Below are 12337 nucleotides of genomic sequence, written 5' to 3' on the forward strand. Positions count from 1 at the left end.
TAGAATAAGACATATAATTCAAAGACCACGGTACAATCTTTTTTTTTTTTTTTTTTTTTTTTTTTTTTTTTTTTTTTTTTTTTTTTTTTACTTCAGCAAACAAAAAAAAAAAATAGAGTCAAATGACATGGAAAGTGGCAAGTCTTCCAATAATAAATAATAAATTACTTTATAATTTTGCAATGCAAGAGCAAACAAAAAGGGTGGTGTTTTTTTCCTTTTTCTTTTTCCTTTTTTTTTTTTTTTTTTTTTTACTTTTTTTTCTCTTTATTGAGAGAAAGAGAGAGAGAGACAGAGAGAGAAAGAAAGAGAGAGAAAACAGTTTTTTTAACCGATGACTATACACATCTTTGGGGGAGGGGAAGGTTCTTGGACAGACACATTTCAAACACAATCCCGAGACGCTTTGTGGCAAAATAGAGGTATACCTTGTTGCAATGCTTTTATAAATGGTTTTTAAAGAGTAATTCAAAAACCTATTTATTAATTACTTCAGACTTGATAGAGGGTGGATCTCAACCAAACACAAACCAAAACCCCGCTACAGTACATGCTATAAGAGACCCAGGAAACAACCCCTTGTTAAGAGTCAACTAAAAACAACATTGCAAACCAATGCAGCTCCACCTTCCTGCAATGAATCTTTCAACAACGCGGGGCTAAATCGTCTCTTTCTTGATGATGGAAAACCTACCGGAGCTCCTTTTGGCAAGGCAATGACCAATATAGAAACAGCACCATTCGGGTTAGGAGAAAGTCCCTCTATCTTGGTTTCTCTCTAAGATGTGCAGTCAAATGTAAATTTTTTTTTTTTTTTAAAGATTCATGAGTACATATCCCCTATATTTTGAAAATGTCTTTTCGATCCTCGTCAAGATCATTGAGTAGCGTGGTGGTTTTTTGTTTGTTTTAGCATTTATTCTAGTAAGATCCCATGATTGTCTTCACAGTGTTGCTACCATATTACCTTCTCTTTTCAAACATGACTCCGTTTGTTTCATGGAGCGGTTCCTTGCCAGGTTCATAAAAGGGCTATTAAATACTTTTCCCACCTAAATTTCGGAGTCCAAACACGATCACCTTCCCACTCTCTCCAACAGGGCTGAGGGTAAGGGCAGAAACAACAACATCAGAACTCTGGATGAATTTTCCTCATGCCTCAATAGGACTGGCTACCATGCTGTTGGGCGTATCTGGGAGCTGAGAGGACATTGATGCCACTTCACTTCCAGTAGAATTGGAACCAGGTCCTCCTTCTGAAAAATTAACCTGCCAAAAAAAAAAAAAAGAAAAAGAAAAAAAGAAAGAAGGGGGGTGGAGAGGGAAAGGGGGGAAAAAAGAAGGAGGAGAAATAAGAAAAACAATTATTATTATGATTATTATTTTTTTACAATTATAACAGTCAAACAAAAGTAGCTGGCAAATGCAAAGAAAAAGGCAAGAAAAAAAGAACAGTTATGCATCTCAATGGCCTAATACATCTCCACGGGAGACTGTCTTGATCTTTGTGGCTTTATTTATTTTCCCCATTGACTTCATGAGACTATCCTTCAGGCTGTCAGCCAAATCATCAGGGGAAAAAAAGTTTTAAAAAAGAAAGTTTAAGAGGACTGAAAAATAAAATCCACAAGTAAATAAACAACCTTATTTGCCAGGCCTTCTTCCATGTCTTGCAAGAGTGGCAATCCCAACAGGATGTTCTAGTCAATTATTGAAGAGTACATGTGCTTTTTGATACAAAACTGTAAGGTTACTCTTTTCTGTCTTTGTGCATATACTAAAATAAACCTGCAAGAAGCAGCCAAGAGCAGAAGGCATTTGAAATAAGCCATTCTCTTTCATTCACAATTGGGAGTGGTAGTATCTCTTTTTAACAAGAGTCCTCTTGATAAAAAGGTCACACTTCTCGATCCTAATGTGCCCTGCAGCTCCTGTTGGCTTAGGAGCAGTGCTGGGAAAAGGCCTGAAGTAAAAGGTGAAGCTTTGCTAATCCAAACGCATTTCTTTGGCATCTATTTAGCTGGCCGATTCTGTGATCAAGGCCCTTTCCATATTACAGACCTGCCTTGAGTGGTCGATATGTTGCATCCACTATCTTTTATTTTAATTCTTTTCAGTATCAGACATCATGCACTTTGTGCATCAATATCCATCTACCTATCTAATGGTGCGTCTATCTATATATGTGCACTTACTTGGGTGACACATCTTCCTTTTTTTTTTTTTTTTTTTTTTTTAAGACCTATTCCTTACAAAAACTCACTGTATGAAAGGTTTTTAAAACCTCCAGTTCTGTAAGGCAACCAAAAGAGACTAATTTTTCTTGTGCCTGTTTGACGGCTTGATTAAATCAGGAAAATGGTTATTTGAGGTAAGATGATGCAAACAGCCCCACTGCTGTGCTGCAGTTCCTGAGTAAGCATGTTGTACCAGGAGGGCACACAGACCACAGCCTGACACTGGGTGGAAAAAAAAGATAGAACCCTTCCAAAACAGTATGATACTAAACAGAAAATTTCCACAAACTTCTGTTCATATGGCTACAAACTGTTGTCCTCCATTGCTTATGATGAAAAAGATTCCCAGCAGATGAAAAAAAGGATCCATATAATAATATTTCATCTTTAAGTATTGTTTTGAATCACTGAAGAAGCATACACAACGTACCTTATTATTTTAAAGATCTGGTTTTAAGACACTTAGGCCAGGAAATTGAGTTAAGGTTGAACTTCTGTCCTTAATTCACCTTCTTGGGCCTAAGTATTGCAGTTGATATGGTCCCATTTGAGCTGCCAAATGACGTAGGCATAAGGAAGTGAGTTAAGAACAGAATTTATTCTGAAATGTCTTTTTCTTTTGGCTTAAGGCTGTTCATTATATTGTTTGAATTTTGCAAGCAAGTATGTACTGACTATTTCATTTTCGAAGTACAACATTTAATGTATGCTGTAGGCATGTATAATTGTATGCAAATATCTGAATAGAGAAATAAAAAGTCATATCTAAACTTACATGTGTAAAGGAAGGAGCTGATACTTTAATCAAATTGTGTTTGTGGAACAAACTCGGTCTGAGGTTGCAGCCATATATTTTAAACCTATGGTATAAAGTTAAAATTGGCCCAAATGACGGAAGGGACTGGGGGGAGTAAATTGTGGAAGTTGTTTTCATAATGTGCCTTCTGCAAGGGGTATGGTTTAGTTAGACGTGCTTTCAGTTTTCAGTGGTGTCTGAGCCAAATCAGCCTCAGATCTGGGCTCAGCCTTATCCAGCCTGCACTTATTTGAACAAGACTTTTGCACTGCAGTATTTTTTGCACCAAGCCCAGCAAAATCAGTTCAAATTGCCACATTTACAGAGTGCCAAAATGCCCACCTCGTAATCTCAGAGAAACGCTACTGCCTGAACTGCTCATCCCTGGAACGAGGGCTGCAGGAGCAGCCCTCCTGCTGAGAATGTTCAGCGAATCCCGCGCTGCTGGGGTTGAGAACAGACACTTACTAGTTGCTGAAAAGCAGGTTGATCTATGTCACTCTGCAATGCGAAGTCACTCAGTACTTTCCAGGGCGGCTGGTAACTCTGCACCTCCACCGGGTTCGCCTGTAAACCACCATCATGTCTCTCCGGACTAGCAGCCACCATCGGAGTTCCTGTCATCCCTTGGATATTCTGTAAATAGCCCAGCAAAAGATGTTAATGAGCTTGGTTAACTTTATTGTGTATAAGCACTGTGTCAATAAACTGCTTTCTATCTTATCTCCACAGTCACTAGTATTTGCTTTGTTAATCTGCTGTGAATGTCTTACTTCATTCTACTTTAGGTCAGTCTATTTCTACCTGCTGCATTTATCACAGTGGAAGTTTACTTTCTTTTCCTTTAATCCTCGTATTTCTCTCAAGGCATAGTCCTCCTCCCCCGCTCCCCTAAGCCTTCTCAAACACAAGCACTCAGTGTCTTGGCTGCTGATGCATCGGCACAAGAAACGGTTAATCATGCTTTCTTTCTACTTTGCATCCAGGCTGGTTTTGTTCTCCGTGACCTTAACTGGTTTGTATATCCCCTGAACCATAAACCTTAAGAGAGGTAGTACCATGTTCTTTCAAAAATAAAACAAAACAAGAAGATTAAAAATAATAGTAAAAGAGGAAACCGCAGCCCTCCCATTATGTCCTGTGGTGCAGACACTGTACAAAATAACTCCAAACCTCGACGAATAGATTGTTCAGGCGAGTTAATAACATCGTGTTTTATTGCATTCCAACATGGTAAAATGAAACTCCTTAAATTCCACTTAACTAGGCAGCCTTATGAATTAATAGTTATTCTCAGGTCAGTCAATATACAGAGGGAGAATAACAGACTCTTCTTCAAGTGGACTAACAGCAGTAGGGACAGAAAAAGAAAAAAAAAGAAAAAAAAAAAGAAAAAAAAGATAGGCTTAAAATGGAGACAGCCAGTTTGCTATGCTGAATTCAGCTCTTTCTAGTTTGCAGTGCACATGCATATGCCCACAGACAAAAAGTCTATTTCTATACAGGACTATATATATATTAAATGACCTGGAAATATGATAGTAGTTCCAAAAACTTTGCATTCGTCTTTTTCTACAGGAAATGTACTGACAAACACAGATACATTAAGTATATAAGGTTATAAAAAAAATCTGAAAACATCAAATTTCCCCTTTACTCCCGTGTAAAACCATTGTGGAGGGTGAGTATGTTATTTTCCCTCAAGGAGTCCTCTGCATTTGCAGTATAAATATTACACAAGACAGGGCTTTTTACATCCCATAAGCTCTGCAGGTCACAATTCACACTGCAGAGAAGTTAATCTAATCTACTGCAAATCCTTAGCCTCACAAAAGGACATGTTCACTTGAGCAGCCTATATCGGCTTCTCTCTGCTGTCTGTTTTAACTGCACTGACAGCAGAACAAGCAGATAATATTTAGGAGGTACCATTTTGCTTTAAGGGAGCTCCCATAAAATCAGAAGGGCCCAACCGGCCTTGGAGCATAGCCTATGCATTTCTTGCTGGGAGGTAAGACAGTGCACAGTCAGAGGCTGAAGCCACTTACAGTTTTGTCATTGGGTTGCTGCTGCTGAAGTTGCTTCATCATAATGCTCCTTTTTTTGTCCTTGCATCGCTTGTTTTGAAACCAGACCCTGATGACCCTCGGACTGAGGCCAGTCATTTCTACCAGTTGCTCTTTCATGAGGGCATCAGGTCTGGGGTTGGCAGCGTAGCAGGTCCTCAAGGTGTGAAGCTGCTTTTCATTAAGGACAGTTCGGACTCGGGTGGTCTTCTCAGGCTGCTTGTGGACGTGGGGCCGCAGAGCTGGCTGTCTGGCAGAGATAGGTTCTGCTGTAAGGGAAGGGGAAGGGAGGAACAGGATCCCCATGAGTAGGAAGCAGGGAGTCTGCAGAGGCTATGAATCTAAGCCAGTGGGGGGAGAGAGGAGGAAGGGGGGGGGGGGGGGAAGAAAGGGGGGGTGATGAACCTCTTTCAAAGGCCATTCAGGCAGTTAGCTCTACCAGAGCTCCTGCAGCCTCCTCTGCTTTATGCGCTGGTGGAGTGACAGGACTGGCATCTGTGACTCCACAGAAAAATAATTTGAACCCCCTCCCCCCCCCCCACCCCCAAAACCCTTAATAACAGAAGCTTGAACCTGTATGAGCCATGACAGGGGAGGGTGAGCTCGCAAAGGTGCATGTGTATGTGCACTAGGAAAAGAGGGAAAGGGTTTTACATATTTATGTCCTGACAAATCATTAAAACAGATTTTTGGCCTGAAAATTAACAAATTAATCATGATTTAGGGCTGCATCTTGTGTGCTGAATCTAGCTCAGCTTAGTCAGACGCCTTGATAACGTGCAACAGCTCCTGTCTGTTTGGTGCTTCCAAATCCAAAGCAAAACAAGCCAGATGCACTACACCATGACTGCAGATGGAAAACCTCTGAGAGCCCTGCATCAGGAGATAGGGTCTGTCTTAGAAAGAGAATGTATTTGGAGAATTTATGTAAACTTTTAATGAATAATTATTAAAACCAGGAATGCTTCTCCAATTTAAGAAGAGCAATTCAAGTATCTAGTGGAAACCACCAAGAAATGAAAACCAGCATACAAAGTCACATCAAGAGTAATTTTCACTTGTGTGATTCAGCTATTCTTATGTGTACTGGATAGCTGTATGTAATTTGACCCAGTCAAGGGAAAAATAAAAACTTTTTTTCTAAAAGCATGGCTTGCTAGTATTCAAAAAATGCTTGCTTTTGTACAGTCATTTTTCAATTTCTCTGATTATGACGATAAATCAGCAAATTCAAATCAAGATTATAGGGTCTTAGTAGTATTTTACCTGCAGACACAATGTGCATGTACAATTTCTCTTACATCCTGCAATGGGCACCTACAGATATTCTTTTTCTCCCTTGATATTGATATGTTACTTGGAGAAAAAATAGCGGGGAAAAAAAGTGGGAAATGAGCCCGTTTAAACGGAGCTGTGTTTGTAAATACTCTTTGGTATTACAGTTACTTGACAAGCAACATCGCCAGCCAACCTTGTTTTATCCAGCCTCCTTTGCCTCAAAGAGACGTGCCTTTTCTTCAGCTAAGGGTCCCTGAGTGTCTGGTGCACATGTCGAGAACTAGAGGTGCAAGTTGTAAGGTGGGTCGACAATTCTGAGTTTAAAGATGAAATTCTCATCAAATCACATAAAACTTTCCAAGACGGCAGAGTCACTTCAAAAGGCAATTACTGGAGATTAGCTTGTTGACAGTTTTAAATTACAGCCTAAGCGCTCGCCTGTAGTTATGAAGTCTATCTCCTTTCGGCCCCCGCGTCCACCAGTGCTTAAAGCAGCTTTTCCCCGTGCTCCGCAGGACCGGCCGGAGCGGGGTCTGTGCCGTGCCGCAGACCCGCTCCCTGCACGGGCTGCCCCGGCTCCCGCTCAGCTCAGACTCCCAGCCTCCGGTGGAGCGGGGGGGCTCCCACAGGAGTGCCACTCCCCGCGCAGGTGCTGGCAGCCGGACCCGCGTTACTCCGCGAGTGCGCAGGCCTTGGCCGCGGGTCCCCCGCGGTGCGCCGTGCGCGGGCGGTACCTGCCATCTGCAGCGGCCGGGCCGGGTGCAGGGGGCTGAGGGGGTCCCCGGCGCCCAGGCTGGCCCGCTCCACCACGTCGTGGTCCGCCCGGCAGAAGAGACCGTCCTCCCGCAGCGCGAATTCATCACCGGGGATGAGCTGGCGGCTGCAGGCCACGCAGCGGAAACATTCGATGTGGTACACCTTGGCGCGGGCGCGCATCACGAAGTCATTCTTGCTGAAGCCGATGCTGCATTTGGCGCACTTGATGCCGTATAACCTGAGCAGGGCCCAGCCCAGAGAGAAGGAAAAGGGAGGGAAAGAGGGTGAGCATGGGGGGGGGAGGGGGGGATAAAGGGAATGGAGGAAAAGGGACGGGGAAAAAAAAAAAGACTTTTTCACTCGCGCTCGTGTGCTGCCCCGTGGCCTCTCTTAGCTGCTCCACAAGCGGCACAAAAGTTAAACAAGCTTTGAGATAGAGAAGACAACAGGGAAAAGGAATAAAAACGGATTCGGCTGCTGCCGATGAACAGTTTCCCCCCCTGTGAACTGCGGCGGGGATGCAGACACGGCGATGAGCAAGGGGAGGGGGAAGAAAGGGCGGTGGGGGTGGGAAAAAGGGAAGAAGCAAAAATTCGACCCCTCTCCTTGCCGAGGAGGTGCCGCCCCCTCCTCCAGTCCCGCTGCCCGGGCTGCATGCGGCGTCCCTGCCCTCTCCCCCCTGCACGGCTCGGAGACCTGACCTCGCCTGGCCCGCAGCTGAACCGCCCCCTCGGGTACCCGGAGAATAGCCGGGGCTGGCGGAGCTGATACCCGCTTCGCACACACAGACGTGACCGCCGTGCCGAATGGTGGTTTGTTTTGTTTGTTTGTTTGTTTTTCCGAAGAACCCTCTCAGCGACTTTTGCCGCTTCTCTGGGACGCGGTTCTGCCAGTGACAGAGACTCTTCCCCTTATCCTCTCTCACCGGCTTTACTTCGTACAACAGATCTAGGCATATTCACACACCCCTTTGTATACACACACACTCGCATGTGTAGCAACCTCTTTCCGCATAATCCCTCCTAAAACGTATTTTCTGTGTTCTGGCTCTGTAGCCAATCTCACACACGGCTCCTTCTCCCCCTCTGCTTTCTTCCACCTTGAACCAGCACTCAAGCCCTCCGGCACGAGTGGAAGGGCAACTTTGCGCCGCAGCCCCCGCAGCAGCTACTGGATCTCCAGGGTTAAAGGCTGGAGGAGGTGGCTGTTCCTCGCCCCGCGTGGAGGAGAGGAGCACCGTTCATCCATCAGTAGATGGGCAAAAGAAAATATTCCAGCACGGTATTTATAGGTGCAGTCTATCGGCTGCCACCGAGAACTCCTTTGGCAGCCTCTTCGGCATTAAGTAAAATTAGCATCTTCTCCCAGACGTATGAAGACACACAGAATGCACACAAACAAACGTGTATGTAACCCATGGAAATATAAACGCTGCTCTTAAAACTGACTTAATTTTCATCCACACTCATTTCCTCACCAGTGCGTTTCATTAGTAATAGTCCGTGATGTAAGTTTATGGGTACGTGTTTAGATGCTATGCCTAAGGATGTTAACTCGGCTTATACTCAGAGCTCTGAATTTCCGAATTAGAAGTTTTTGAGAATAACAAAACCCCAACAACCAAACTGTGAACTACAAAAGAACAGAGCGTTCAAAAACATATCGCATTCATAAGTACAGAAGTTGGGGGGGGGTTGCCACATCTTGGCAATCATTGAATTAGACTACGAGTCAATCTAAGTCAAATTACACGTAATGGACAATCTACTTTCAACATTTTAGGAAATGAGAAGTATTGCACAAAAAGAGTAGCAATTTTTTTGTTTGTTAGTTTGCTTAAATTAGCCCACCGAGTTAGTTCTTGCAGGAGATAAACGGGTGTTTCTCAGCCCCAAACGTTCTCCTTTAATCTGAAACTAGCGACAGGACGGCATTTAACTAGTCTCCAAAGTAAAAAATAATAAACATTATTATTACTATTAATAATAAATTGATTTGTTTTCAGTCTTGGTAAAACTTGGAGAATTATCTGATGGCACAGCTTGTACGAACGATCTGATTACAAATCGTGTCCTGGACTGAGTCATTTTATTTCAGTTAGGAGTTGACGAGAAACTAGGAGAGAGATCTTGAGAGGGTAGGTAATAGTTGTTCTCAAAACTTTCCATAAGAAAACACGGTCCATACCTCAGTGTCATTCAAAGTTCTGGTTTTTCAAACCCGGTAGAATACACTGAAGCAGATCTGCATGACCCAGGAGCACAAATAATAAACACACTCGAAATTCCTGCTTTGGTTTCTCTATAGTGTCAGGATTGGCAACTCTCACATTTTATCAGTTACCAGATTTTAATGTGAGGAAGGAAGCGGTTCCATTATCTAAATATACCCAATTGTTCGTGAACAGATGATGGGCAATTTGATCTGCTCTGTCTAATTCATCAGTACAGATAAGATAAGAAAGGAAAGGCAGTCAGATATCACCAAAGGGGTTAATATTTAAAAAGATTAAATGTCAGTTATTTTAGCAAAGAAACGTTTCGGTTTAGGTTTTAACCTCCTCAGAAAAAGATCTTTCACTCTGAAGGAAACTTCACTTTTGTTTTTGTTTCTCTCTCTTTTTTTTTTTTTTAATTAATAGGCCTTGTTTAATCTTATTTTTGCCCGTGTATTTATACTTGATATAAATACTTGAATCGGTTTCCCTATGAATGCCATTATGCCTTTACAAAAGCACAGATACGCGTTTCTCAGGTTGTATTAAAGAAAGAGACCAGCTCCGCGTTGCCCATATCAGTCCTACAGAAAACATTCTCGATCACGTACGATTTCCCATTTTGTTAGAATCACAGAATATGTTGCTGAAGTACTATGGAGAATCCGATAGTCTCTAGCTGCTTCCGAGTGTGGTTTTGTTTGTTCAGAGATTTGCATTTGAATTTGTAGAATAAAAACTTCACTACTCGAACTTTTCTCCTTGCCTATCTACCTTAGCGGGAGTCAGTTAAAAATACACCAATTGCATTTTCACCTTATATAATACTGTTTTTCCTCACCCCGAGTGTCAGATTTACAAAGTTAAGAAAAAAATCTCACCGATGAATTAAACAACATAAATGGCGTACCTGATATAATCTCTTTTACAGTAGGTTTTGCCATCCCTAACAAAGCACGTACAGGTCTCGTCCAAATACTGATTACACTCAGCACACTTCAAACACGCCGCATGCCATTCCAAATCCGGAGAAACCCTCAGAATATACTGATCGTGAATTTGATTGCCGCAACCAACACATAGGGAAATCAGGCGTTTTTCTGAAATGAAAATAAATACATGATTGACTAACCGTTTACTCTCCTACAGAGATAAACACACTTTTAGTGTCGTTCCCATATAGGGTGTACTAGAAGAGTTGCTTTTTTTTTTTTTTTTTTTTTTTTTTTTTAAACAGTATTACACTTTTGGATGGTAATTGAAGCGTGCCATCAAAACCTCGCCTCGTTTAGAAAGAAGGCGGAACGTACGTTACAATGCAGACGTGAAGGGTGAAGGTCCCCACTTCGAAAACCCTGCACAGAATCAAAACTCCAAACTCCCTCATTGTTTTATTTTTATTTAATTCTACTCTAGTTCGGATTCCTATCCTTACGAGGAGAGACCTACACGTTAGATTTAATTTTTTTAAGCGGCTCTGATTAGAAACGTCGAACGCGTGTGGCTGGTGCGCTTTCCATTCAGCCCTTTGCCATAGAAGAGGGGACTCGAGGCTGCTAGCAAGAACAAGCATCATTAAAGTTGTCACTTGCTCTCTTTTGCAAGTCTAATGCTAATTCCCCCAGACTGAACGCGTGCTGGATAGTCAGACAGCCCCACCGCAGTCTAGCACGAAGAGAATCTAAAGCTGCCTAGTAGAAGAGCAAATTTAAATCTCTCCTGCTCCCCAAACTTTAAAAGAGAGCAGAACCCGAGGCTATTAGCATACAAGGCTACGAGGCTAAAACACAGCAAGCATGCAGGCATGGCAACAAAGGCACCTTCTCTACCATTCAAATGAAGTTGAGCTCTCTAGCAGCTCGCCCGTCTGAGACGATTACAATAGACAGCACATTTATTCCAACAAGGGTAAAAATTCCGCCTTACTTTTTGGTGGGTCTCCCATGTCTCCCATATCTGTAAGAGGGTGTAATGTCCACAGTGAAATGGTGTACGGTTTCGTTTTAAGACCCCAAAGTAGGTTTGAGAGCGGTCGCTAAAAATAAAATAAAATAAAATAAATAATAAAAAAGTAGAAGTAACAATAATAATAATAAAAAATAGAGACTCGAAATGAGGGGGGGGGGAAAGGCAAAACAAAACACCACCAGCGTGGGAGACACTGTCAGGGCTGCGGAGCGAGAAGGGGGCGCGGTGCGATGCGACGCGGCGCCGGAGTCCGGCTGCGCAGCTGGGTCCTGCCGCGGGGTCCTGCCGCGCGGTGCTGCGGGGCGCGGTGCGGTGGCGCGGCGGTGCTGGACTGGGCGCTGGCGGCTCGGGCACTCGCCTCGCCCTTATCTCTTACTCAAACTTCTCTGCTCCAACTCAGCCCTCTCTCCATTGGCCTGACGTCATGCGCGGGGACGTCACGCCCGCGCGGAGCCCATTGGCTGCGGGCGGCGAGGCGCAGCTGTTCTGATTATCATATTTCAGGGTCTGGCGGCGCGGCGGCCCCGGCTCGGGCTCTCGGAGGCAACTTTTCCTCGCTCCTCATTTGTATTTCCTCTTATACTTTCTTCTTGTCGTTCTCCTCCATCCCTGCCGCTTATCTTCAGTCACACCTTTCATTTTCCTTCCCGGCCCCGATCGGGCTCCTCCACCCCTTCCCCCTCTCGGGCTTGCCGAGCCATATTCACAATCTCTATATACGTATGTGCAGTACACACATATAAACGCGCGCGCGTGTGTATATATATATATATCTATATTCTGGGGGCGGAGGTGGTGTTAATCCCACTGTTTCCTACCGAGCGTTTATCATACCCTTTAGGGAGCCCCGCTCGGGCTCCCGCAGGCGACGCTGCTCCTCCGGGGCGGGCACGGCCCCACCACGAGATGGGATTGTTTACGTTTCCCCCCATCCTTTTTCTCTCTTAAAATCGTGGATGAAAACTTTATGTATTTCTGTTAAACATGAGATCGAAGGAGGTACAAATATTTACCTTAAATT

The 12337-nt window shown here is 43.6% G+C and overlaps 1 protein-coding gene across 1 annotated transcript; it reads right to left on the minus strand.

The window, feature by feature from the left end:
* Positions 1–366: 366 nt before the first annotated feature.
* ISL1 (ISL LIM homeobox 1) lies at positions 367–11642 on the minus strand. Its single transcript, XM_090131017.1, has 7 exons — positions 11496–11642; positions 11275–11383; positions 10259–10448; positions 7112–7371; positions 5082–5368; positions 3502–3669; positions 367–1269 (listed from the first exon to the last, which is right to left on the minus strand). The coding sequence occupies exons 2-7, from the start codon at positions 11300–11302 to the stop codon at positions 1153–1155; spliced, it is 1050 nt and encodes a 349-aa protein (XP_089987143.1). The 5' UTR covers positions 11303–11383; positions 11496–11642; the 3' UTR covers positions 367–1152.
* Positions 11643–12337: the final 695 nt, after the last annotated feature.

Source organism: Phasianus colchicus, chromosome Z, assembly GCF_987193195.1.
Source record: "Phasianus colchicus chromosome Z, bPhaCol1.hap1.1, whole genome shotgun sequence".
NCBI lineage: Eukaryota > Metazoa > Chordata > Aves > Galliformes > Phasianidae > Phasianus > Phasianus colchicus.